At 53.9% G+C, this 27,678-nt stretch overlaps 1 protein-coding gene across 2 annotated transcripts; it reads left to right on the top strand.

The window, feature by feature from the left end:
- The first annotated feature begins 15 nt into the window (after window positions 1–15).
- Window positions 16–27,255, top strand: SSH3 (slingshot protein phosphatase 3). Of its 2 annotated transcripts, none has more exons than XM_030561034.1 (14): window positions 16–159; window positions 2,934–2,971; window positions 3,674–3,839; window positions 5,612–5,730; window positions 6,120–6,191; window positions 7,647–7,712; window positions 10,803–10,997; window positions 11,325–11,418; window positions 11,637–11,765; window positions 12,120–12,166; window positions 12,612–12,758; window positions 24,096–24,296; window positions 24,520–24,973; window positions 26,090–27,255. In XM_030561034.1, exons 1-14 carry the CDS (start codon window positions 94–96, stop codon window positions 26,642–26,644), a joined length of 2,349 nt encoding a protein of 782 aa, XP_030416894.1. In that variant the 5' UTR covers window positions 16–93; the 3' UTR covers window positions 26,645–27,255. The 2 variants fall into 2 exon arrangements, with proteins under 2 accessions (XP_030416894.1, XP_030416893.1); XM_030561033.1 differs by having other exon boundaries at window positions 24,093–24,296.
- The last annotated feature ends 423 nt before the right edge of the window (window positions 27,256–27,678 follow it).

The raw sequence follows: 27,678 nt of genomic DNA, 5'->3' as shown, positions 1-27,678 counted from the left end.
GGCGCTGCAGCCTCCCGGCTCTTCCTGGTCCAGGCGGCAGCGGCGGACGGCCGGGGGCGCCCGAAGTTTGTGACAGGTGGGGCCAGGGGGCGCATGGCGCTGGTCACCGTCCGCAGGTCCCCAGTCAGTAGCGGCCACGGCTCCCCCACCGGCCGCAAGGTGAGTGCCTGTCCTGCTCCAGCCGGGGCCTCTGCCCGGCCCCATTCCAGCCCCAGCCGGGACCCCTGCCCGGCCCCAGCTGGACTCCCCGAGCCGGGCTCCCCTTTCCCTGACCCACACCCGGGCCAGCCCCTGTCCCAGCTGGGCTCCTCCTCCTCCCTTCCCGTCCTCTCTGTGCCTCGGCGCTAGTTCCTGCGTCGGCTTTGGGGCTGTCTCTGCTCCCTACCGAGCTCCATGGCTGGGGGGACGAAGCTTGTGGAGTGATTAGTGCCCTGCAGCGCTGGCGGTGGGGGTGTGCCCAGCTGCTCCAGCCCCAGCCTCTCCCAGCAGAGGGCGCTGCAGGGAGCATGGGGGAGCACTGGCGAGGATGGAGCTCCCAGCTCTTCCAGCCCCAGCCTCTCCCAGCAGGGGGGCGCTATGGTGAACGGGGTGGGGGCACTGGCTCTGAGGGGAGCTCCCAGCTAGTCAAGCCCAAGCCTCTCCCAGCAGGGGGCGCTGTAGGGAGCAGGGTGGGAGCACTGGCTGTGGGGGTGTGCCCGGCTGCCCCAGCCCCAGCCTCTTGCTGCAGGGTGCGGGATGGGAGCACTGGTGAGGGGGGAGCTCCCGGCTACTCCAACCCCAGCCTCTTCCAGCAAGGGGTGCTGTAGTGCACATCAAGAGGGCTGCCATTACGCATGGGTGCCCAGTGTCTGTGGCTGGCTCTAATTCCGTTTGCGCAGCCTGCGCTACCCTGTGGTTTATTGGCCACCGGTACTGACTTGTCATTAAGTTTCACAAACGGACACTTCCTTAGGAGGCTGCTTCCCCTTCAGTTATCGTCTTGCAGTCTGCAAAGTCACGCTGAGTGCAGTGGGATCTGGGGCCCCAGCGCCTGGGTTCACCCCCCAGTGCCCCTACAGCGGGATCCACACCCCAGGCACTAGTGCTAGGATTCACCTTCCAGACCCCTCCCCCCAGCAGGATCCATGTCCCGGGCACTAGCACTCACCCCCCAGCCTTCCCCCAGCGGGATCCACACCCCATGCATTAGCACTAGGAGTCACCCTCCAGTGGGATGCACACCCCAGGCACTAGCACTAGGATTGATACTCTCCCCCTTCCCCCCAGGTGACCAGACAGCAAATGTGAAAAATCTGGGTAGGGGGTGGGGGGTAACAGAAGCCTGTATAGGAAAAAGACCCAAAAATCAGGACTGTCCCTATAAAATTGGGACATCTGGTCACCCTACCCCCCACCCCCCTGAAGCAGGATCCATGACCAGGGGCACTAGCGCCAGGATTCACACTCTGTTTTCCTGTGTACAGCAGTCTCCTGGCTGCGTGGGCTTATGAGCGTCGTGTCTGGTTGCACGCGCTCTGCTGGGAGCTGCTGCTCAGGAAGGGCCAGGATGCTGTTAATATTATTTTCCACACTAAAAAATGTCAGAGGAAATTGTCACTGGGCTGCGAGCCCCGTTCTGGCTCCCAGGAGGGAACAAAAAGGTCCTGATACCTAGGCTGAGGCCATGGATGGTGCCCGAAAGGGCTCATGGCCCAGTCAATGCTCTAAATAGGCGGGAGGCGTCGGGGTGATGCCTGCCCCGAATGCGGCCATTTCCCCGTTGCAGCCTGACAGTGGGTGGCAAACCCCAGCCAACATCATGAAACTTCAGCTTCCTGTGCCAGCAACTGTGACCTTGAGCGAGTGCCTTGCAGGCTGCAGGGATCCACAGTAGTTTCAGGCACCATTGGAGTAGAGGGCCCAGGGTGCAGGAGTTCCTGACCCTGCTACCAAGCCTGGCTCCTCTGTCACATCAGCCACACTCTCCTGCTGTCTGTTCAGCTCTCTGTGCGTGCTCCTGGGAGGGGCAGGAGTCAGGTGACCCCTGCAGGCTGCCACAGCTGAGCAGGAATCCTCCTGCAGGATACTTCTTGGACACAAGGGGGCGCTTCACTGAGGGCAGGGTTCTCCTCTCCTGTCAGCTCCCCGCTGCTAAGGCTGCTATCTCTGTTTTGTCCGCAGTTCCTCCTCCTGGCTGCCCCTTCCCCACCTACATGCTCCCAGGAGCCCTTCCTCATTGGCTTTCCAGGCATCCCTGGTCCCCCTTGCTCTGTTGCTCTCATGGGGGGCTTGAAACACCTCTGCCCTCCCCAGGGAGAAATGGCCAGTAAGGGTGGGAGAGCCAGGCCACTGTTCCAGACTCCCAGCGCACGCGGGTGCCTGGCAATGCTGCTATTCTGTTTACATCCTTAACAAAGTTTTTTTGGTGGGGAATTTCTCTGGTTGTTTAAAGGAAAGTATTCAAGAATGAGATATGGGGACTGTGATCCTCCCCTGACTCCAGATTCTTGTTTTTAGGTCTGGGGCACTAAGGGTGACACAATACAAGGTCACCATCTCTGAACTGAGAGCTCTGCTGGCAGAATGTGAGACCCCTTTGGCACCACTGGGCTCCTGGCAGGGTGATCAGTGGGCCAGCTCCTATTCAGACATCTGCAGGCACTAGCTGCTGCCCAGCACTGCCGCTCAGGAATTTCCCCAGGGCCCTGCAGTGCCAACTTGTTCCTGGGGCTCCTGAGGTGCCGCTCACATCCCACAGGGCCAGAGGAGCTGCCTTATCCTTGTTCCTTGCTCTGGACCTGCCCTGCCTGTGCTGGAGCTTGGGGGATGGTACATCCTCATCTCTGGCCCTAACTGGGTGCCATGGGGTCATGGCCTACATGCCCACCCCCTGCAGGGGAGCAAGTTCTGTGCCCAGCCTGGGGCTGATCTATCTGTCTGTGGTTCTTTTGCAGGATGAAGAGGTTTCCAGGAGGAGCCAGCTGCAGCGACGGTGAGGTGCCACTTCCATAACCTCCCCTCCCAGCCAAAGGGAAGCTGGTTCCCAACCCCAGACCCCCTCCACCTGCTACGCAGTCACTGGCAAGAGATGGGAGGCAAGCAGTGTGGTCCCACCAGGGAGGAGCGATGACTGTGCACACTGCTGTTTGGAAGGAGGAAGCGGTGCTGAGATTCCCATGCTGGGCCCTCCCTCTTGCATTTGAAGGTCCTGCCCTATAGCTGCTGGATAGGAGAAGGGACTCTGCCCCATATTAGCCCCCTAAGCATCTGGGCTGCTGAGGGGGAGGGTGCTCCTATCAATCTCTCTCCACCCTACTGACTTTTAAATCTTGCCCCCATGAATCACCCAAGCCTTTGCATCTGCTCAGAGCCCCAGGGTGAAACTAACCTGCCCCTGGATAGTTTTACCTCTGCCCCCTGCGTGCATGTAATCACCTGCTCTGAAATTGTCCAGGGGCTGGTTAGTGTCAAAGCTCTGAGCAGCTGCTGAGGCGCAGGAGCTGCCTGCCCACAGACTCAGGCAGATGCCTCACGTCTGGGAGGTTGCCTTCACAACCCTTCTTTTTCTCAGTGGAAGCTGGCGTGCTCAAATTTGACAGAGTGGGTCCCTCCCCTCCCCCAGGGCCAGCTTCCCTTGTAGGTGCAGGATGTTCCTCTGTCTCATATCTATGTCCTCTCCCCTCTCTCCGCCCAGCCACAGCTTCGTCATGGTCAAAGGGGCTGCCTTACTCTTGCCGGAAGAGGAGAAGCTGGAGACGGTGCAAGAAGCCCCGCCCTCTCCGGACCAAATGCAAAGCCAGCAGGAGCAGCACCTGCAGCTGATGATGGGGCTGTTGCGGCAAGAGGATGCCATCCGCCTGGTGAGATAGGGCAGAGCTGGCCTGAGGTAGCTCCTAGGAGAGAACAGACCAGGGGGTGGAAACAGTGGGACGGGAGCGGAGATGAGTGATGCGGACAGTCGCCGCATCAGGTCATCAAACCACTGGATTCATCCAGCTCAGGATCAACCCTTCCCTTCACCTCCCTCCCTGCCAGCCTGCCCCATATCAGCCTCATGGGTCCATCCAGTCCAGCATCCTCCTACCCAGATCAGCCCCATGAGTCAATCTAGTCCATCATCTCCCCCTCCCTCCCCGCCCCAGATCAGCTCTATGGGACCCTCTAGTCCAGCATCTCCCCACTATCACCCCCTACCCCGGATTAGCCCAATAAGCTGATCCAGCCCCCCAGACTCCAGTGCTGCTGGAGCAGCTATCTCGGTGTACCCACAATGCATTGCTCCCACTTCACCTCAACTTGGCGCCTCCATTCACAAGGCCTAGGTCCCCAGCCAGTGCCCTGGGTGGGGTGGGTGAGCACAGCTTGGAACAGCCTAGCAGGTTTGATCTTGGTGCTCAAGGGGGAAGCAACAACAGGATATATACTGTAGGTGAGGAGGGGAAGGGGCAGACTGCACCTCCCATGCCTGTGTCTTCCTGCACTCTTACTGCCCCTCTCCTGAGCCCTGTTACTCACTGCCCTACTCCTTCCCTTCTCCCCACTCCCTGCTGCAGCTGCCCCTCCCCATCCTGATTGCACCGGCCCAGTTCCTGCAGCGCCTCCTCCCCTCCATCCCACTCCCCACAGCCCTGCATGCACAGACACCCTCCCAGGCAGACTGGCTCAGGGTTGTAGTCCATCCATTGCATGAGCATTATTCATTGTTTGCGATCCCAGGCCTGGTCCCTCCCCCCATCCCTGGCACTGGCCCAGCCTTATTGGAGAATTGTTAACCACTCTAGCACGTAGGCTGCTCCACCCACCGGCAGGGTACAGGATGTCATGCCAGGTTGGAGAGGGCAGGGCTGGGCAGTGCAGGTTCCTCCCCCCTGGTGTCACAGTGCCCCTTGCTGGGGAGGGTGGGGCTGGGCAGGGGCAGATGGGGTGCTCTCTGTGTGCAGCGTGGAGTTTGTTGGGGGAGGGGATCCCTGCCTGTGGAATCTCATTTCTGAGCAGCCAGTTCCCCATTTATGGCTGCAGGGCTCTTGCTCTCGCCTCCTAGGCTGGCAGCCAGAGTCAGCTGCACAGTCCAGCCCAGGGGACTCTGCAGGGAGCTTCCCAGGGTTGCTCAGAGCTTCCCTTGCTTGCAAGGCTAAGTCACGCTCCCTGTGCCCCCAGGGGCCCCCCATCTCTGAGAGCTGTGTGTGGATTGCTGAGTCCCAGTTGGGCACTGACCACGCCAGAGCAGAACAGAGACCAAGGGTTCATCTCTTAACATCTGAGTTGGGAAACCACTGCCCAACCCCTCCCTCTCCAGCAGGGGATGCTAGGAAATTGGGGAGGAGCCTGCACTGCCCAGCCCTGCCCTCCCCAGCAGGAGATGCTGGGAAATTGGGGATAAGGAGGAGCCTGCCCTGTCCACGCTGCCCTCCCCAGTGAGGGAGCTGGGAAATTGGGAAGGGGGAGAAGCACTGCCGAGCCCTGTCCTCCCCAGCAGGGGGCAATGGGACACCAAGGAGGGGGTGGAGCCTACACTGCCTAGCCCTGCCTTCCCCAGCAGAGGGCGCTGTGATACAGAAGCAGGGGCATAGCAGGGGCACCAGGAAGTCACATGGAGAGGCAGGTCTCAGTCTGCCTCTGGCTTTGTCTCCAGGCTGTGCGGCTGGAGTCAACCCGGCCCCACCGGATCCGGTACCTGCTGCTCGTGTCAACAGAGGAGCTGGAGGACAAGAGCGAGACAGTGCTTCTGGGCGTGGACTTCCCTGAAGAGGGGTGAGGAGATTGGGGGAGCGCAGTGAGGAGCAGGGAGGGATGGTGGATGCAAGGGTTGCATTGGCGAGTGAGGCGGGGAGGGGGAGCACAGAGGAGGGGGGAATTAGGGTGGTGGGGAGTAGGACTGAGGAGTGGGGGGTTCATGCCCCACAACCCATGGAAGGAGCTACCTGAACCCTGAGCTCTCAGAACCAGAGTGGACAAACTCTTTGCTCTGCCCTTGGGCTGCCCCCCAGCATCAGAGCAGAACCCTGGACATGAGCAGGGAGCTGGAGTCTGTGGGGTCCTTGTTCCAAGTCTGGAACCTCTCCCACACCCCAGTGGGGACCCCTACTCTCACCCCCCCCCGTACAAATGCTGTGCGCTCTGACCCCTCTCTCTGCCCCTAGGTCGACCAGATGCACCCTGGGGATGGTGCTGCCCCTCTGGAGTGACACCCAGGTCTTCCTCGATGGTGATGGGTAAGAGACCTTAGTCGTCTGTGCTGCCCCCATGGGGAGATCTCCTGTGCGGGGATGGTGGGGGGGGGAGAGAGGGAAATTCTGCCTTGCGTCCAATCCGGACTGCGTTTCACCCCCCACATGCCACACACAGTGCCCCCAGCAACAGCCTGTCCTGCCTTCTTCTGGGTGGAGATGGTAGTACAGGCTCTAGATTCATTGCCTGAACTGCTGCCTGGCACACAGCTCCCCTCCTCTCTCCAAACAGAGTCGTGGGACTCTGAGAGACATGCCAGCTTTCACAGCAGCACCACCAGCCATGTCCCACGCAAGGTGCTCAGGATCCCATGTGTTCTGCAGAGCCAGCTGCATCTTAACCAGCCATTGCTAGCCCAGTCAGCAATGAGAAATTTTACCAAAATGTTTCCTAATGTAGGAAACTTTAATGGACCATCCTTAGGTTTCAGAGTCAACATCACAAATTGATACACATTCGTACCTCTCCCAGTTGTTGCTCTGAGCTGCTTGCATACTCAGACAGATGTCTCTGTGGTGATCTGAGTAATAACAACAACATTTGGCTCCTATCTAGGGCTTTTCATCAGTAAATCTCAAAGCTCTATACAAAGAAAGTCAGGATCATTAGCACCATTTTACAGATGAGGAAACTGAGGCACAGAGTGGGGAAGTGACTTGTCCAAGATCACCTAGCAGGCCAGTAGCCAAGCCGGAAGTAGAAACCCAGGTGTTTTCAGTCCTAGCTAGTGCTCTACCCACTAGCCTCACAGACCTCCTTGAACAGGTGGCATTTATTAAAGGAAAAAGCTACAGCCTTCTGTCCTCCAGCTTGAGTCCCAGCTTTGACTCCTTTGTTTACCAGGGTCCTTACACAATTTGGAGCTCTTTAGTGCACATTGTGACCTCTAGTGGCTATATGAAGCACTGCAAGGCCCAGACATCAGTTTTTCTAATAGAAGCTGAGAGTCTATGTGGGGAGGGGCTTCTTAAATGGACAGGGCTTGGTTTGTGGCTGGAGGTTGGGAGAATAGCAGGACACTCTCCTCCCCCTGCAAATGGCTCATGTGGATCAGGGATGCGGTGCTGCTGTATGGAGCAGAGAAAGCCCAGCTTGACTCTCAGATCCCAGACGCTGAAAGCCACCCTACTCTGCTCATGCATGTGATATGACTTGCAGGGAGCTGTTGGGTTGGCACTAGGGTGACCAGATGTCCCGATTTTATAGGGACAGTTCCGATTTTTGGGTCTTTTTCTTATATAGGCTCCTATTACTCCCCACTCCCATCCCGATTTTTCACATTTGCTGTCTGGTCACCCTAGCTGGCACCTAGCATTCATAGAGCTGCTCAGTCCAGTTCTGTGTGTTAAGGGTGAATGTCTTCCTCCCCTCCTGCCTCCAGCCCCTTCTCCCTGCCCAACCCCCCTGTGAAATCCCTGCCTTCCTCTCTGTGTCTCTAGGGGCTTCAGTGTGACGTCCTGGGGGCAGACACGCATCTTCAAACCCATATCTGTGCAGACCATGTGGTGAGTGACCCCCATACTGCCTGTCACGTGCAGCTGGTGGGAGCTGTGGGATTGTGGGGGGAATGGACAAGGGTTTAGAGACAGAGTTGGAGAAATGGGATTTGGGCTGGACTGTGATCTTTCCATTTGTTCCCCCCCATCAGACTTGGAAAGCAGGGGATATCTGTGGGGATAGCCCCAGGGAGGAGGTGTCATGGCTGCAGAAAATAGAGGGATACCTCTAGGGTTTCCTTTGAGGGAGCTGTCATGGCCGCTGGGGTGGAGGGATATCTACGGGGATTGCCCTAGGGGGGAGGTATGGTGGCCACGGGAGGTGGAGGGATATATATGGGGATTGCCCTGGGGTGGAGGTGCGGTGGCCACAGGAGGTGGTGGGATATCTGTGGGAATTGCCCTGCGTGGGGGCGGTGTGGTGGCCACAGGAGGAGGAGGGATATCTGAGGGGATTGCCGTAGGGTGGAGTTATGATGGCTGTGACAGGTTGGATCACAGAACCCCCCTGGGGGCTGCCATCTGATGTGCTCAGACTACTTCTACCCCTGCTTTCCCTGCCAGCTCAGGACTCCAGCACCCTGTCTTGCTGAGCCAGACACTCCCGTTTGCTCCAGCACAGACCTAAGGTCTGAATTACTTGCCCCAAAGCTGCAGGTTTACCTGAAAGCAGCTCACAGAAGTGTTCCTGTCTTTAAACTCTCAGATGCCCAACTCCCAATGGGGTCTAAACCCAAATAAATCCGTTTTATCCTGTATAAAGCTTATACAGGGTAAACTCATAAATTGTTTGCCCTCTATAACACTGATAGAGAGAGATGCATAGTTGTTTGCTTCCCCAGGTATGACATACTCTGAGTTAATAAATAAGTAAAAAGTGATTTTATTAAATACAGAAAGTAGGCTTTAAGTGGTTCCAAGTAGTAGCAGACAAAACAAAGTAAGTCACCAAGCAAAATAAAATAAAATGCGCAAATCTATGTCTAATCAAACTGAATACAGATAATCTCATCCTCAGAAATGTTTCTGTAAGTTTTTTTTCTCAGACTGGACACCTTCCAGACCTGGCCACAACTCTTTCCCCGGTACAGCTCTTGTCTCAGCTCAGGTGGTAGTTAGGGGATTCTTCATGATGGCTACTTCCCTTGTTCTGTTCCACCCATTTATATATCTTTTGCATAAGGCGGGAATCCTTTGTCCCTCTCTGGGTTCCCACCCCCTCCTTCTCAATGGAAAGACACCAGGTTAGAGATGGATTCCAGTTCAGGTGACACGATCACATGTCACTGCAAGACTTCATTACCCACTTGCCAGCACACACACATATAGGAAGACTTACAGGTAAAACAGTCATCAGATACAAGAGTGGTACATTTATACAAATAGGATGACCACACTCAGTAGATTATAAGCTTTGTAATGATACCTTACAAGAGACCTTTTGCATGAAGCATATTCCAGTTGCATTATATTCACTCATTAGCTTATTTTTACAAAACCATATAGACTGCAACGTCACAGTGGCCATGGGAGGTGGAGGGATATTTGTGGGGATTGCCCTGGCGGGGAGGTGCAGTGGCCATGGGAGACTGTGGGACAGCTGTGGGACCTCTCCTCCCTCCCTCCCCCCACCCCCCTGTGTGTATCCCTGCTCCAAAGCCCTGCAGTCGATGGAATAGGTTGTCAAGGCTGATTCCCCACTCTGGCACTTCAAGTACAGAAGGTAGGAGCCCGCAATGATTCTAAAAATTAATACTGGCCACTCCAGGCTTGTATTAAACTTCCAAACAGTTAAAGAGTTTCACTCTGACCTTGGATGGGTAGATGCTGTAACCACCCAACTGCAAAAAAACCCCTTGGGACTCAGGAAGGCTCACTTGGGAATTCCTTCCTGTGGGATACCCTCAAGCCCTCTCTCTGTCACACACACACACCCCTGGGGAAGAGCTGAGAAAGAAAACAAAGGAAATCAGCTGTTGCTACCAGCTAATTAAACAACATGCACAAACCTCTTAGGGACACAAAAATCCAGTCCTGTTCTTAAAAAACGTCAACTTTGTTAAACCCAAAAAGAAAGGAAATACATTTGGAATTTAGGCTTTTTGCTAAACCTTAAAAGAAACAATTACAAAAATTAAGCATCAGGATAGCTGTCTTACGGTTCAGCTTAAAAGTTACAAGCAAACAAAAGCATCTGGGCTTAGCACAGAGAACTCCACAAGCCAAGAAGAAATAAAAGAAATAACCCTAATCGTGTCTTCCTAGGCATTCCCTGATTACTTACATATTTGGGGTTTCAGATAAGTAGGGTTGAGGCATAGGGGCTGACTTCTAATGGTGCCAGTGGGTGCTCGACCCCCCCGCTCCCGGCACCTCCCCATTTCAACCCTTTCCCCAAAGTCCCTGCCCCAACTCGGCCCCCTCCCTGCCCCTGCCCCAAATCCCCACCCTAGCTCCACCTCTTCCCCGCCTCTTCCCCACTCTCTCCCAGAGCTTGCTCAGGGGAGGAGGTGAGGTGGGGCAGGGCAGGGAGCTTGGCTGCTGGTGTGTGCAGAACACCCACTAATTTTTCCCCATGCCAGGTATGGGTTGAGGTATGATTTGATCCTTTTTCATACCTTGTATTAAAGCTGTGTACAGCATTGCTGCTCTGTGTCTCTGCTCTTTCCCAGAGAACCACAGACAGACAGACAAAGGGAAGATTTTTCCCAATTTTAAAAAGTTATAGCCCTCCCATTGGCCCTTTTGGTCAGGTTCCCATTCCCTTCCTTTTACCTGTGGGCTTATTAACCCTTTACAGGTAAAGCAAGTAGAGAATAACTACTAACAGGGATTTTGTAGCTAACTGGTTGGCTGGGTGTCCACAAAAGGGAGCTCTCCCGCCCCCCCCAACGTTCATTTATCACACGGGCTGTTATGGTAAAGTAGTTGTAGTGCAGATGCCCTGCTCCCAGGCACTAACCAAGCAGCAGGGAAGTGGGTGGGGTCCCATATGGGAAGTCGCCTTCCCCTGCCAGTCCCTGTGGGCAGAGGTCTGTGCCTCATGCGTGTTGTGTCTCCAATCTGACGTCAATCTGCCTATCTGCTCCCCTCCTCCAGGTCAGTGCTGCAGGTGCTGCACAAGGCGTGCAATGAAGCCGTCCAAAACAACCACTTCCCTGGGGGCAGTGCGCTGGGCTGGGCTGAGTGGTACCAGCGTGCCATAGCCTCAGAGCAGAGCTGCATCAACGAGTGGCTGGCCATGTCTGACCTGGAGTCCGTGCGGCCCGACTCCCCTGCCCTCTTCTCTGACCGGTCAGTACCAGGCCGGGAGCGCTGGGAGGGGGTTGGGGGAGGATCGGCACAGTGTGGCTCCCCCACCAGCTTCATTCAGCGAGCCACACATGTACCTCTTCCTGTGGGGCAGCCTCCACCTCAGCAGCAGGTGGGGATCTAGATGGGGCAGGGCTCCCTGTAAGAGCCTCGAATGCTAGATGCTGACTGGCTGAGCACCAGGTTCGAATCCTCCCTAGAGCCTGCAAATTGGTTGGATCAAGCCAAACCCTAACAGTGGGGCAGGGTCTGAGGGCAGAATCTGGGAGCCCTGTGGGCTTTGACACCCCACCTTTCTCTGTGCCCCAGGCCAACGGAGCGTGAACTTATGGAGCGGAAGATCCGGGCCAAACTGCGTGAGCTGATGGCTACGGCTGATCTGGAGAGCATCACCTCCAAGGAGGTGGGGTGCATGAGGAGGAGGCAGGTCGGGGTGGAAGATGGGGATGGGCATGCATTTGTGGGTAAAGGTGGCGTGGGAAGCGATTGGCTGAGGGGGACGGGAGGGAAAAAGGGGCAGGATGTATGGGTTAGGGGGAAGTGGGAGTAACCAGCCAACCTCACCTCCCCCTCCTGGGGCCAGAGTGGGATCTTCCCTCTGATGGTCCGTTCCCCTTGCAGATCCGCACAGAGCTGGAGCACCGCACTAGCTGCAGCCTGAAGGAGTACAAGGAGTTCATTGATAACGAGATGCTGCTCATCATGGCTCAAATGGACCGTCCCTCCAAGATCTTTGACCACCTGTACCTAGTGAGGAGCTGCCAGGGGCTTGGGAAAGCTCTGTCCTGGCCTCTTCCAGCAGGGGCCACTGCAGGGAGTGGAGCAGAAGTGCAGGCTGTGGGGAGAGCTAGTCCAGTTCTGGCCTCTCCCAGCAGGGGGCGCTGTGGGAAGTGGGGCAGAAGCACTGGTTGTTGGGGGAACTCCCAGCTACTCCAGTCCCATCCTCTCCAGCAGGGGGCACTCTTGCAGTTACTCAGGGCTGGACTTAACTCCCTGGGGCTAGGACTTTCCTTGAGACGGCGCTAAGGGAGCGGCTGCAGTCGCTGCCCTGGATTTCCCCATTTGTCCATTCACCCTGCTGTCCCCCTCTCTGCCTGTCTCTAGGGCTCCGAGTGGAACGCAGCCAACCTGGAGGAGCTGCAGCGCAACAGGTGTGTGCTCCGGCCCTGGGGGAGGGTCAGGGGAAGATTCCCCACCTGGCCTGTGTTGACCCAGGGCAACTTTCCATCACCCTGCAGTGGCTAGATGGTGTAGAGAGATTAGCGAGTCTGCTGCTGCTTGTAGGGCAGGGTCGTCACTGCAGCCATCTTGACCGGGGTACATACTGAAACACGGGAGGCCAAGCGCTGGGGGATGGGTATCTTGGAGTGACCCTGTCCTTGCCTGCCTATTGTTCTCCAGGCTGCAAGGGGCTGTCTGAGCTGAGTTTGAATCCTGCCTCCTGCACTGCCTCACCACCCTGCTTGGTGCTCCTAGTGGGGGCAGGGCAGCTTGTCTCCAAGGCTACCTGCTGGGTTGGCATTGGAAGTAGGGTGTTTCGGGGTGTGGTAGTACTAGGGAGCCCCCAGCACCTCCCTGACTCCTCCTCTGTATCAGAATCAGCCACATCCTCAACGTGACCCGAGAAATAGACAATTTCTTCCCGGCACATTTCACCTACCTGAATGTGCGGCTCTATGATGAAGAGGCCTCCCAGCTGCTGCCCTACTGGAAGGAGACATATCACTTCATCTCGGCTGTCCGGTAAGTGGGAGGCTTGGGGCGAAGGAATTGTGCATGTGCTGATAACCGAGCGAATCACCCCTCTTGTCACCCATCAGCTCCACACACCTCAGCCTCTGTCACTGGAGCTAAATGAGATCCGGAGGTGGCAATTGGTCCTTTGTCCTCTCTGTGGGTGCACTGGGGGCTGCAGCCTCTAGGTGGCGACATAAGCTGCCTCTTGCAGAGTGTATTACAAAAGGAGTGAGTATGGGGGAGACATGTCCAAAGACATGGGTGGACAGGATTACATGTAATCTGGGTCACTTGTGGGCACTGGAAAAAGGAGCGTGGAGAGCATCTCTGAGATAATCATCATAGCTTATCACTCCAAAACCACAGCCATGACCAGAGAGTGTGTCTTATCTCAAATAGTTTCTCAGGAGGACTGATGTTGATGGGGGCAGCACTGAGGTGTTTGCCTAGGCTCTCCACATTCACATCTGGGCCATTCCTCAGCTTCCACTTGATCGTATTGTCACCTGTCTCTGCCACCCCGGCTCTCACTTGATTTAGAGTACGTCTGTGTGTGACAGAGCGGGAATTTTCTGTAGTATTTTTACAAGCCTATGTGTGTGCTTCCGTTTCCCTTAGACCTCGCATGGCGACCTGGTGTGGGGGGAAAAGTACTAAGCTTGCTGTCAGTGAAGGCTGAGACATGGGGGAGGGGTGTTTTCGTTGGTATGGCCTAGCTGTCAGAGCGGACTGAATGAGTTGTTAAAAAAGACTGGCAGAACATCTGAGAAGACAATGGAAAGCGCACTCACCAGGACAAGGCGGGAAGCTGAGCAGAGCCCATCTCCAGAACAAAGGACTGGGAGGTGGGGGAGGGCTGTGGGTGGCTGCTGGAAGAAGCTTGGAGCTCTCACCTGGGAACTGATTTAAGGAAAGAAGTCAGAGAGAGACAGCGAGCCTGAAAGTGAAGTTCACGCGACGCCACAGCTTGGCTGGGATCTGGGCTGACCACAATAGATCAGGTTTCAGCCTTCTCTTCTCTGTGCCAGCCTAAGGCCTTCCTCGGCTGGGTCGCAGCTGACTAAGAAACCTGATTGTTCTGCCCACACTGTTTGGTGTCACTGCAAATGCTGGGTGAGGTGCATTAATCCCTGAAGAGGGGACAAGTCTCTACCAGGAGTCTCTCTCAGCTGGCCTCACTGAACAAAGTTCCCAGTGTAAAGCAGGAAGGCAGGAGCGAAGGATTGGTGGATAGCTGACACTTGTGCCCCCGTGTCTCTCCACGCAGTAACCTTCTTTCCGCCCACTCTCAAATTTTCCCTTCGCTCCAAGGGTATTTGAGAGGCATCTGGGCCTGGGGATCTTTGGTGTGATGGTGGTGTAATGAACTGCACTCGGTTGGTGGTCTTTTGGCAGTTGGCCTTGATATGTCCCAGTTCATTACACTTAAAGCATCTTCCATCTGATGGGTCACTGGGTTGAGGTGAGTTACTGGAGACTGGTGAGGTGGAAGAATAGGGCGTCTGTGGCTTTACTTGGGTTGTATGTGGGGTCTTTGGCTATCCTCGGTTGTAGGGTTTATGGTCGGTGTGCCCTCTGGGGTATTCGTTCCCCTTGACAGTAGCTTTCTTGCTTTCTGCTACTTCCATCCATCTGGCTCCAATCTCCCCTGCCTCGGTGAGATTTTTGGGTTTTCCATCTTGTATGTACCGTGTTATGTCCTCAGGAACACCATCCAAGAACTGCTCCATTTGTATGAGGAGGTGCAGTTCTTCCAAGGATTTAACATTGTGTCCTGATATCCACGCCTCATAATTTTTCCCAACATAGTAGGCGTGTTTGGGAAATGACACATCTGGTTTCCACTTTCGGGTTCTGAAACGCCGACGGGCATGATCCGGGGTTATCCCCATTCTGTATCTGGCCTTAGTTTGAAAAAGTTTATAGTCGTTCATTTTCTCCTTAGGCATTTCAGCTGCCACCTCTGCTAAAGGTCCACTGAGCTGTGGCCTCAGTTCTACCATGTACTGGTTTTCAGGGATGCTGTACCCAAGACAGGCTCTTTCAAAATTTTCCAAGAAGGCGTCAGTGTCATCACCTGCCTTGTAGGTGGGAAATTTCCTGGGATGTGGAACTATAATTGGTGAAGGGTTGTTAGGATTGGCTGGAGCCTGTTGCTTAGCCTTTTCTAATTCCATGGCCTGTCGGTGGGTCTCCCTCTGGAGTTCTATCTGTCTTCTGTAGGCTGCCTCTTCTTCTTCTTGTTTCCTTCTGTGGGCCACCTCTTCTTCTTCTTGTTTCCTTTTGTGGGCTGCCTCTTTGGCTGCTTGTTCTCTTTTGTAGGCTGCCAGTTTGATGTTTTCTTCCTTTTCTTTCAGCTCCACCTCTTTTTGTCTTTTTTCCAGTTGTCGCCTGTGTTCAGCTTCTTTCATTTGTTCTTCGGCCTCCCTTTTTTCCTTGGAAGTCGTGGTTCCTGTTTTCTTGTGTTGGGGTGCCCTCTGGTGTTTATTGTCTGAACTGCAGGCTCTGTTGCCTCCTGGGGTCTGCCTAGCAACAGTGCCTTTTTCCCTTTCTTCCTCTAGCTAATCTTTTAAATGTAAAGTAAACCAGAAAAACCACTTTATTTGCATGTGTATTGTGCTGGTAATGACTCTCAATGGGAGTGCTATTGTCACAAAAGACCCTTAATAGCTCCTTAATGGTTCCTTGCTTAATATGCAAGCCACAACTGCCAGAGAGAGCAGAGAAAAAAAATTCTCTCTGGTTCCTTTTAAAACCAAACCCTCTCTGCTAAAAAGCCCCTAGCAGAGAAAAGAAAAATATAATATTCCTACTGGCTTCTGGATTCTATCTATCTATCCCACCACTGCACACCATGTCATAACCTAATCCCAGATTTGGACCTTAGCATCCAAAATATGGGGGTTAGCATGAAAACCTCCAAACTTAGTTACCAGCTTGGACCTGGTAAAGCTGCCACCACCCAAAAAATTAGTGTTTTGGGGCACTCTGGTCCCCCACAAAAACCTTCCCTGGGGACCCCAAGACCCAAATCCCTTGAGTCTCACAACAAAGGGGAATAAACCATTTCCCTTCCCCCCTCTAGGTGTTCCCTCCCTGGGTTCCTGGAGAGATACACAGAAGCAAGCTCCGTGAATCTAAACAGAGGGACACCACCCTCCAGGTTTCCAGCCCTGGAAACACAAGTACTTCCCTCTTCACCCAGAGGGAATACAAAGTCAGGCTAGTAAATCTAACACACACAGATTTCCCCCTGACTTCTTCCTCCCACCAATTCCCTGGTGAGCTGCAGACTCAATTCCCTGGAGTTCCCCACTAAAGAAAAACTCCAACAGGTCTTAAAAGAAAGCTTTATATAAAAAGAAAGAAAAAATACATAAAAACGGTCTCTCTGTATCAAGGTGACAAATACAGGGTCAATTGCTTAAAAGAAATATGAATAAACAGCCTTATTCAAAAAGAATACAATTCAAAACATTCCAGCAACTACACACACGTAAATACAAAAGAAAACAATATAAACCTTACTGCCTTACTATATTTGTACTTACAACTTGGAAACAGAAGATTAGAAAGCAAGAGACAGAAATCCTCTCATAGCCGAGAGAGAGACAGGCACAAAACCAGAACAAAGGACTCACACACAAACTTCCCTCCACCCAGATTTGAAAAAGTCTTGTTTCCTGATTGGTCCTCTGGTCAGGTGTTTCAGGTTACTCCTTTCCAGGTGAAAGAGACATTAACCCTTAGCTATCTGTTTATGACAGAGGCCCAGGAGGCCATGTGGCCTGCCCTGTGCAGGAAGAAGGAGACCACTTGGGGGCCTGGCACCACAAAGGGGGTTCCCCAAGAGACTGTTCAAATTTGGAGATGTTGCACTGCCCCTGGGGAGCCACAATGCAGAGTTTTCATTCAAGGTCGTGCCCAGAGGGAGTGGCTCTGAAGGAATCAGGTTCTCCAAGTTCTCCTGCTTCTTTGTTACTCTGGAGCTTGCCACAGAGGTATTTGGGGTAAGGGATTTTCAGAGACAAAGCTCTTTTGAGACTTTAGCCTCCTGGATGGTGCAATGTGTCCATGCAGTGGGTATCTGGGATCCTGCACCTCTTTTGGTCTCTCCTTTCTACCTCACTGATGGTGGCACAGTCCCTGCAAGGCAGTATAGCTACAGTTTAATAGTGCCTGTGATGATCCTGCGGGATTGATTGAGTTCAGTAACAACTTTGTGTGCATAACTCATGCTGGACCATACAGGGCACAGTATTCTGGAGCTAGGGCAAGACGGGTTAGTTGGTGTGTTTTAGGGTCAGCTCCCCTTTTTATATAGCCCAGTTTTTGAAGTAGGCAATTCCTGCAGTTCACTTTCTTTTTCAGCTTCTCGATGTGCTCTTTGAGTGCCAGTGTTCTGTCTAATGTGACTGTTAGGTACACTGGATATTCATAGAGCTCAAGGATTGTACCAGCCCACAATAGTTTCGCTTAGAAGGAGACCAAAGGTAAGTGGGGAAATGGGATACCGGGAGGAAGCATGAGCAGGAGAGTGCAAGAGGGGAGGACTCCTGTCTCAGACGGAGAAAGCGAGACAATCAGCTAGTTATCTTAAGTGCCTATACCCAAATGCAAGAAGCATGGGAAACAAGCAGGGAGAACTGGCATCCTGGCACAGTCAAGGAACTATGATGTGATTGGAATAAGAGACTTGGTGGAATAACTCACAGGACTGGAGTACTGTCATGGATGGATATAAACTGTTCAGGAAGGACAGGCAGGGCAGAAAAGGTGAGGGAGTTGCACTGTATGTAAGAGAGCAGTATGACTCCTCAGAGCTCCGGTATGAAACTGCAGAAAAACCTGAGAGTCTCTGGATTAAGTTTAGAAATGTGAGCAATAAGGGTGATGTCGTGGTGGGAGTCTGCTATAGATCACCAGACCAGGGGGATGAGGTGGACGAGGCTTTCTTCCGGCAACTAGCAGAAGTTACTAGGTCGCAGGCCCTGGTTCTCATGGGAGACTTTAATCACCCTGATATCTGCTGGGAGAGCAATACAGCGGTGCACCGACAATCCAGGAAGTTTTTGGAAAGTTTAGGGGACAATTTCCTGGTGCAAGTGCTTAGGGAACCAACTAGGGGCACAGCTCTTCTCTGTGAGCAGCAGATCAAGAAGATTTAGTAGAGGAAGCAAAAGTGGATTGGAATCTGGGAGGCAGTGACCATGAGATGGTCGAGTTCAGGATCCTCACACAAGGAAGAAACGAGAGCAGCAGAATACAGACCATGGACTTCAAAAAAGCAGACTTTGACTCCCTCAGGGAACTGATGGGCAGGATCCCCTGGGAAAATAACATGAGGGGCAAAGGAGTCCAGGAGAGCTGGCTGTATTTTAAAGAACCCTTATTGAGGTTGCAGGAAAAAAACATCCCGATGTGTAGGAAGAATAGTAAATATGGCAGGCGACAAGCTTGGCTTAACAGTGAAATCCTTGCTGATCTTAAACACAAAAAAGAAGCTTACAAGAAGTCGAAGCTTGGACAAATGACCAGGGAGGAGTATAAAAATATTGCTCAGGCATGCAAGAGTGAAATGAGAAAGGCCAAATCACACTTGGAGTTGCAGCTAGCAAGAGATGTTAAGAATAACAAGAAGGGTTTCTTCAGGTATGTTAGTAACAAGAAGAAAGTCAAGGAAAGTGTGGGCCCCATACTGAATGAGGGAGGCAACCTAGTGACAGAGGTTATGGAAAAAGCTAATGTACTCAATGATTTTTTTCCTCTGTCTTCACAAACAAGGTGAGCTCCCAGACTGCTGCACTGGGCAGCACAGTATGGGGAGAAGATGACCAGCCCTCTGTGGAGAAAGAAGTGGTTCGGGACTATTTAGAAAAACTGGACGAGCATAAGTCCATGGGGTTGGATGCGCTGCATCCAAGGATGCTAAAGGAGTTGGAGGATGTGATTGCAGAGCCATTGGCCATGTCAAAGTTAGAATCAGGACTCACAATTTGTCAGACCACTCTGTTTGTTAGCGCAGCGCTCCGCCAATAACATTCAGAATATGTGAGTGGCCATGCAAGGCCCAAACAGTCTTATTTATACAGATAAAAGAGCGGGAATTTAGACAAAGAGACAAAGAAAGCAAAACAGTAAAATTCACCTGGGGCACAGCATGCATATCCTACTTCCTTACTAACTGTTATCGATCTAAGGCTAATACTTCACCAATTGCCCTTAAACTATGCAATTGTTCTATGTTAATGTCTGTATTCCTGACACCTGGATTGCAACATTCCAACAATTTTGCTTAAAGGTACAGACAACATTTCTTTAATCCTTTCTATTCTTACAATATAATTCATTCTGCTTTCACAGCCATTTTCTTTGAAAACTCATGGTGAATGGGGGAAGTCCCGGATGACTGGAAAAAGACTACTATAGTGCCCATCTTTAAAAAAGGGAAGGAGAAGGATCTGGGGAACTACAGGCCAGTCAGCCTCACCTCAGTCCCTGGAAAAATCATGGAGCAGGTCCTCAAGGAATCAATTCTGAAGCACTTAGAGGAGAAGAAAGTGATCAGGAACAGTCAGCATGGATTTACCAAGGGCAAGTCATGCCTGACTAACCTAATTGCCTTCTATGAGGAGATAACTGGATCTGTGGATGAGGGGAAAGCAGTGGATGTGTTATTCCTTGACTTTAGCAAAGCTTTTGATACAGTCTCTCACAGTATTCTTACCAGCAAGTTAAAGAAGTATGGGCTGGATGAATGGACTATAAGATGGATAGAAAGCTGGCTAGATCGTCAGGCTCAACGAGTAGTGATCAACAGCTCCATGTCTAGTTGGCAGCCGGTTTCAAGCGGAGTGCCCCAAGGGTCGGTCCTGGGACCGGTTTTGTTCAATGTCTTCATTAATGATATGGAGGATGGCGTGGACTGCACTCTCAGCAAGTTTGCAGATGACACTAAACTGCGAGGAGTGGTAGATACACTGGAGGGTAGGGATAGGATACAGAGGGACCTAGATAAATTAGAGGACTGGGCCAAAAGAAACCTGATGAGGTTCAACAAGGACAAGTGCCGAGTCCTGCACTTAGGACGGAAGAATCCCATTCACTGTTACAGACTAGGGACCGAATGGCTAGGAAGCAGTTCTGCAGAAAAGAACCTAGGGGTTACAGTGGACGGGAAGCTGGATATGAGTCAACAGTGTGGCCTTTTTGCCAAGAAGGCTAATGGAATTTTGGGCTGTATAAGGAGGGGCATTGCGAGCAGATTGAGGGACGTGATCATTCCCCTCTATTCGACATTGATGAGGCCTCATCTGGAGTACTGAGTCCAGTTTTGGGCCCCACACTACAAGAAGAGTGTGGAAAAATTGGAAAGAGTCCAGCGGAGGGCAACAAAAATGATTAGGGGGCTGGAGCACATGACTTATGAGGAGAGACTGAGGGAACTGGGATTGTTTAGTCTGCAGAAAAGAAGAATGAGGGGGGATTTGATAGCTGCTTTCAACTACCTGAAAGAGGGTTCCAAAGAGGATGAATCTAGAGTGTTCTCAGTGGTAGTAGATAACAGAACAAGGAGTAATGGTCTCAGGTTGCAGTGGGGGAGGTTTAGGTTGGATATTAGGAAAAACTTTTTCACTTAGAGATCAGATATCAGAGGGGTAGCCGTGTTAGTCTGGATCTCAGAGAGTGATGAAGCACTGAAATGGGTTACCTAGGGAGGTGGTGGAATCTCCTTCCTTAGAGGTTTTTAAGGTCAGGCTTGACAAAGCCCTGGCTGGGATGATTTAGTTGGAAATTGGTCCTGCTTTGAGCAGGGGGTTGGACTAGATGACCTCCTGAGGTCCCTTCCAACCCTGATATTCTATGATTTTATGAGTCTATGAGTCTGTGATTCTGTGCTTGGCCTGACATGCCTTCCACCTGAAACACTAAGCTGGTGTCTTGCTAGGGCTGGCATTCAGGATCCATGTGTGATAGTATTCTCCAAGTACACTCAGGGAGCCAGTTAGAATGTCCTGCAATCTTTCCAATTGGGTAGTGACGCAAAGATCATCTGCCTAAATGAAACCTCACACATCGGGAATTCAAGTTGGTCATTTGTGTAGACATAAACCAGAAAGGATGATGCCACGAAACCTTGGGGTAAGCCGTTCCATTGAGTACGACATCGACTTTTCTGACCATCCATCACGACAAAAAAGGTCATTTTTTGAGCAGGGAGATGACTTTGGCCCCCTTGCAACTTCAGTAGAAGCCCATGATAGTTCACAGGGTTATAAGCAACCGACAGGTCAACAGCACAACTTCTGTAATTTTACAGGCTTCAAAGCCATCTTCGATGTGTTGAGTTAGGTTTACAACTTGGCCACAGGCAGGGAGGTCCTGGGCATTGTCATCAGTCAACTGGCCTTCTACTGCTATCGCTATTCCATCTGCTAGCCTCTGTTCATATAGCCTGTAGGGTGGGAGTGGGCAAATTTTTTGGCCTGAAGGCCACGTCTGGGAATCGAAATTGTATGGTGAGCCATGAATGCTCACAAAATTGGGGTTGGGGTGTGGGAGGGGGTGAGGGCTCTGGTTGGGGGTGCGGGCTCTGGGGTGGGGCTGGGGATGAAGGGTTTGGGGTGCAGGAGTGTGCTCTGGGCAGGGATCAAGGGGATTGGAGGGTGGGAGAGGGATCCGGGCTGGAGCAGGAGATTGGGGCATGGGGAAAGGCAGGAGTGCAGGCTCTGGGCAGTGCTTACCTCAAGTGGCTCCTGGAAGCAGCGGCATGTCCTATCTCCGGCTCCTACACAGAGGTGCCACCAGTCAGCTCTGCACGTTGACCCATGCACAGGAATCCCTCCTGCAGCTCCCATTGGAACACTGGAGGGGGCCATTGGAGCACATAGGAGCTGGAGGGGGCCCATGCCGCTGCTTCCAGGAGCCACATGGAGCAGCCCCCAACCCTGCTCCTCAGCCAGAACGGGGTCAAGCCCCAGACCCTGCTCCCCAGCAGGAGCTCGAGGGCTGGCTTAAAACAGCTGGTGGGCTGGATTCAGCCTGTGGACCATAGTTTGCCCATCCCTGTTGTAGGGTAAGCAGAATAAGGCTATTGAATGGTAATGTTACAGAGTTTAAGGTCTTTATGTGGTTTGAGTAGTGCGACGACTTAGGCCTGTCTCCACAGCCTGGGTACGTCCATGCTGGAATCAAAGAAGTCAAGCAGGCACTTCTGTGCTCCCTCCCTGAAGCAGATGTGCTGGAAAACGGGGCCAGGGGGGCATGGCCCCATCAGTTTTTACCAGCTGTAAGAGTGAGTGATAGGGGATGGGGTCTTGGGGGGAAGAGGTAGCGCAAGAACGGAGGCTTAGGAAGAAGAGGTGGTGCGGCGGGACAGGGCTAAGAGTTCATTCAATCTCCCAGAATCCAGCTGCCTCTCCATGTTCCAGCAGTTTTGTGGCCGTGTCAGCTCCCGGTATCGGAGCTGCTCATTGTGGATGTTGCTGTCTCCTGCTTGACTTGTTCTGTTCGGCATGTGGCTGCGTGGGCGGGTTTATGGGTTGCAATGTGTCACTGTGTTACTGCGGCAGTGCGTTTTGGTTGTAGTCCATGGGGGTCAGCTCGCGAATGGTGGCCCGTGTTTTTTTGCTGTCAGGGCAAAGTTTGTTGCCATAGGGATCCAGGTCAAACAGGTCTGAATATCTCCTATATTGCTGGTTTGTCTGTTCTAAAGCCCCGGTACAGATAGTGTCCGATGTCCCCAGGACGCTTCCCTGTGGTACCCAGGATTGTGCAGCACCTAACTACTGCCTGTCCTTAGCATGAAAGAGCCTTGTCTGTGCCTGCCAGAGATCAGCTCCCTGACTCCACTGGCAACACAATCACACCCCTCTCAGCCTGCGCCGACACCACTATCCCTCTGCAGATGAGCGACAGGCACGCTCCAACCCCTGAGTGTCCTCCTGGAGCATCCAACCCCTGTTCCACTGGACACTCACCGTATGTACCACTCCATTGTTCGTTTGGGACCATGCCCCTCAGCTTCTCACTTACATCTCAGCTCACTGCATTGTGATACATTTACAGGGAAAACAAGGATAAGGTTATTTATCAAAGAAAAGAGACTGAAATAACAGCAAGTACTTAGAAGCTCTGGAAGCAGCTGGTTACCTCTAAACAAAATCATAACCCGCCTTCTAGAGCTTAGACACTGTTCTGTCTCAAAGAGGCTTAGCTCACTCAGAGCCATTCTCCCAGCTATTAACCAGGCCAGCTGTCACCCTCCATAAGACAAGCTGTCTGACAGCTTGTCCCCTAGGTGAAGGAATATAGATGTCTCTCTGCATTCTCCCCATATACCAGACTAATTTGTTGATCTTAGAACCTGGCCGCCCTCCTGCCGGGTGTTCCTTCCTGTAGACATTGTGAGCTCTTGTCTCCCTCATGGTCTTGATCAGCTGGTGGCTCTGTATGCAGATTGATTTATATTGGAAGCCACACACGATACAATGGTCAGCCAGGGAGAGAGAAGCATTTGCTGTTCCTGCCTGAACAGAACCTGTTCCTTCCCTTCATAACTTACATACCTGACAGAACAAGAAGCAATAGTCTCGAGTTGCAGTGGGGGAGGTCTAGGTTGGATATTAGGAAACACTATTTCACTAGGAGGGTGATGAAGCACTGAAATGGATTACCTACGAAGATGGTGGAATCTCCATCCTTAAGAGGTTTTTAAGGCCCAGCTTGACAAAGCCCTGGCTGGGATGATTTAGTTGGTGTTGGTCCTGCTTTGTGCAGGGGATTGGACTAGATGACCTCCTGAGGTCTCTTCCAGCCCTAATATTCTATGATTCTGCCTTAAGAATGCAGTGTTCAGTAGATACATCCACACATCTCACTGTGATTAAAGCAACCAGCACATTACTGGCTGTTAGTAGAAGCCTCACGTGCCTCCGTTCAGTGCACTATTATGTAGATGTTAAACCCAGGGGATACCTGTAAAACCCTGTGCCCACTTATGCCCTCTGCTAGTTGGCACCAAAGGGTCTCCAGGTCGCAGTACCCCAGGGATGTGCTTTTGGGCAGGCTTCCACACCAGGAGATAAATTCTCCCCAGCACTCACACGTCAGAGTGATACTACTAATGGATTTATCCACTTCCAAGGTAAAGCAGCTGCTCTGTAGGTGAATCTCGGCCGGTACTAAGCTTTCCTGGATTATACCGCAGCCTCTGTTGTCACTTGCGCTGGCCTGTGCTGCGATCTTGGGCTCGCTGCTGTGAGCTCCCTTCTGGGGAAGGGGAGGTGAAGAAGGTGCATTGAGCCCCTTGTGCCTGCCTCACCAGCCTGTATCCCCCAGCAGGGCCCAGAACTCGCGGGTGTTGGTGCACTGCAAGATGGGCGTAAGCCGCTCAGCCTCCACGGTGATTGCCTATGCCATGAAGGAGTACGGCTGGGAGCTGGAGCGGGCCTACCGGCACGTGCAGGAGCGGCGCCCCATCGTGCACCCCAACCCCAGCTTCATGAGGCAGCTGGAGTTCTACCAGGGAATCTTGGACGCCAGGTAACTGCAAGGAGGGGGAGAAGCTTTCATTGCCTAGCCTTGCCCCCCAGCAAGGGTTTTGTGACATCAGGGAGGGGGAGGAGACTGCCCTGCCTTTCCCAGAACAGGGCACTGTGACATCCAGGTGGGGGAGAAGCCTGCATTGCCCAGCCCCACTTTCCCCTGCAGAGGTGGTTGTGACAACCCCAGTGCCTCATGTTCAGCTCAGTGTGTCTCTGCACAGCCGGCACAGCAGCCTGTGGGAGCAGAAGGCAGGAGACAGCCAATGGGAGGACACGGTGAACGGGAGTGACACTGGCAGTGATCAATCGGAAAGTGAGGGGAGCCTGTGCCAGGAGATACTGAGTTCAGAGGAGGAGCCAGGGTGGCAGGAGGAGGAGCCAGTCACGACACCCCAGTATTGCTTCCGGCCCCTGCGGGAGCCCCCCGAGGATCCAGCCCAGGCCCCAGCAGGGGACAAGGGGCCCCAGATCTGGGTGCAGGAGGCAGAGGAGCTGGGGGGCTCAGACGACTCAGGGGCTGAGGAGGTCCGGGGGCACCTGGCCGTGCTGCAGGTGCCAGAGACACCCAGGACACCGCGTGACCGGCGCATCAACCTCTATGCCGTGATGAGGAGCATCAGCAAGATGGACAGCCCTGATGCCCCCACCCCGCTGGGGAATGCTGCCGAGGGGGAGGTAAGTGGCACAGCCAGAGGGCATCATGGGGGAGGGAGGAAGCCCAAGCTCGTGGGATATGGGTGTGGGAAGGTGCTATGCAGCCAGGGCCGTTCCAAGCTATTTTGGTGCCCTATGTGGGGGGGATGTGTGAGTCCCTGCCCCAGGCCTCCATGAGGGTGGGAGCTGGCCACTTCCTGCTGGAAGTGGAGTGACCCAGCCCAGCCTGCTCTGCTCCCCTGGTTGCCAGGATAAGGAGTCAGGGGCATAGGAGCCAACTTTCTCGGCGCTGGTAGGTGCCCGTGCCCCCCACCCTGCCCCAACTCCACCTTGTCCCTGCCCCCTCCCAACCACATCCCCAAAGTCCCCGCCCCAACTCCGCTCCCTCCCTGTACCTATTGGATCCCTCCTTCAAATCCCCGCCCCAACCCCGCCTCTTCCCCCCAGCGTACTGTGTTCCCCCTCCTCCTTCCCTCCCTGCCCCGCGAATCAGCTGTGTCGTGGCGCAAGCGCTGGGAGGGAGGAGAAGCAGGAAGTGGCGGCAAGCTCACGGAGGAGGCGGAAGTGAGTTGGCACAGAGGGGCAGGGCCACGGAGAGCTGCCGGTGGGTGCTGAGCACCCACCAGTTTTTTTCCATGGGCGCTCCAGCCCCAGAGCACCCACAGAATCGGTGCCTTGGGTTTGGGGGAACCACCCCCAGCACTCGCCGGCGGTGTGGCTGGGGCTGGGTCGCTCTTCTTTCCGGTGAGTGCAGGGAGCCCGACTGCTTCTGGAGTCCTCAGGGCAGGGCTGGGGCAGGAAGAGGCGGAGCAGAGGTGGGGGCTTTGGGGAGGGGATACAGTGGGGGCAGGGCTGGGGTGGAGCAGGGGTGAGAAGAGGGAAGGGGATAGAGAGGGTGGGGCTGGGGCAGCAGGCAGCTGCACAGGGCACCAGGAAATTTTATGCCCCAAATTTCCTGGTGCCCTACGCAGCTGCGTATTCTGTGTATGGGTAAGGACAGCCCTGTATGCAGCTGGAGGTGGGGCCCACATTTGGTGCAGAAGGGGAGGGATTGGGGCCCAGCAAAGAGAGAGCCTGAGTCTATCAGTGCCCTGAGCAAACCTGTTCTCTGATCATTTTCTCTCCTCCTTCCTGCAGGTGTTTGCTGCCTCAGAGCACGAGTCACCTGTGGAGTGCCCCTCCCCGGAACCTGCCGCCTCACCATCACCTCCACAAGACAAGGAGGAGCCAGGGGCATCAGTGCCAGGCTTCAGGGCCAAGCAGCACCCACCGTGGGCCCCAACAGATAAGACAGGCAAACGACGAGGCCAGCAGCACAGCCGCCAGGTCCCCCGAAGCCATGCCCAGCCGTGCAAGCAGATCTCCTACCACCCGGCACCGGGCAAGGTGCACAAGGCTGTGAAGCATGTGGAGAGCCCCAGCCCCAGGGCCCCATGTGCACGCCGGGCTCATGCCATGGAGCACCGCTACTCTGTGGCCCAGCTCATGGATGCTGCCCTGGTGCTCAGCCGCACCAGAGAGTTCGAGGAGCGGCTGGAGGCAGCTGGCCAGGAAAGACCCCCCAGAGAGGAGCCTGCTAGCTCCCCACCCCCATCACAGGAGCCCCAGCCTGGAGGATGCACCCTCCCCCCATCACGACCCAGGAGGATGGTGCGGCAGGCCAGCGTGGACCTAGAGCCAGGCTCGGGATGAGACTCCACCCCCGTAGCCCCGCCTCTGACTGTGGCTCTGCCCCCATAGCCCAGGATACTGCCACGGATTGTGCTGGGGCCCAGCAACTGCCCTGTACCAATGTCTAGGGGCAGGGCATTTGATACTGGGGGCATCAGTGCAGATCACCCTTGGGGGGTGGGGCCTGAGTGCTGCTGGGGGTGGGGCCAATGGAAGAGATGGACTCTGGGGTGGGAAAAACCCCTTCCCCAAGTATGCATCCGCCCCTCTCCCCCTGCAGATCTGGAGGAAGGATGGAACATGCTCCTGTGGGGATTGCTCTGTCCGCCCCTCACACTGCACAGCCCTATGCTGCCTTGAGGCTCCTGCCCTGCTGCTGAGCAGGTGTTACTTGGGGAGGATGGGAGGGCATGATGCCCTCTGTTGTCCCTCCCCACTAGCCCTTTGCTTTTGTTCAGTTGAATACTGCTTTAGTCAGTTGGGTCAAAGGATGCCAACCCCCTCACTGTGACTAAGGAGAGAGGGGGTGAACTCCTCCTCCCCTTCCCCAGCATTGCACACATAGACACCACGCCATCTCTCTCTGTGCCAGCCTCACTCTACCTGTAAATAAAGAGTTAATTCACTTTGCAGTTGGCTCTGGGCTCCTCCCTTCCCTGGGGTCCCCCTGCCCATGGGGAACATGGGCTTCTGTGCCCCCTACTGCCTAAGGATGGGACAGGAAGCAAGGAGCAGTCACCCAGACCAAAGCCTTGTGAGGTGGGGTCTGGTACCCAGCCACCCAGGGGAGAACTAGGGAAAGGTGCTGGTTCAACAGCTCTGTGATCCATGTTCCCTGATGCCCTACAGATCGGGGGCACTGGTGGTTCCCGTGTCCCTGCCAGTTGATTCCCACCCTACCCCTGGGGGACAGGGGCTCTTGGACTACTGCTCAGATTGAACTTAAAGCAATTTACACACATGGGTGCTGACTCCAAAGAGGGAAACTGAGGGCAGGAAAGCCTTGCCCGCCTGACGTGGCTGGGGTGAGAACAAAGGCTCCCGACTCATGTGCT

Source organism: Gopherus evgoodei, chromosome 4, assembly GCF_007399415.2.
Source record: "Gopherus evgoodei ecotype Sinaloan lineage chromosome 4, rGopEvg1_v1.p, whole genome shotgun sequence".
Classification (NCBI taxonomy): domain Eukaryota; kingdom Metazoa; phylum Chordata; order Testudines; family Testudinidae; genus Gopherus; species Gopherus evgoodei.
The sequence above is the reverse complement of the archived record's forward strand: the minus strand, read 5'-3'. Positions and strand labels throughout refer to the sequence as shown.

Excerpts from the sequence above, each read along its gene's own strand:
- SSH3 (XM_030561033.1), top strand. The coding sequence starts at position 94 with ATGGCGCTGGTCACCGTCCGCAGGTCCCCAGTCAGTAGCGGCCACGGC. Across the intron at positions 6,192-7,646 it reads GTCTTCCTCGATGGTGATGG|GGGCTTCAGTGTGACGTCCT; the intron begins GTAAGAGACCTT and ends CTGTGTCTCTAG. Across the intron at positions 10,998-11,324 it reads CCTGCCCTCTTCTCTGACCG|GCCAACGGAGCGTGAACTTA; the intron begins GTCAGTACCAGG and ends TCTGTGCCCCAG.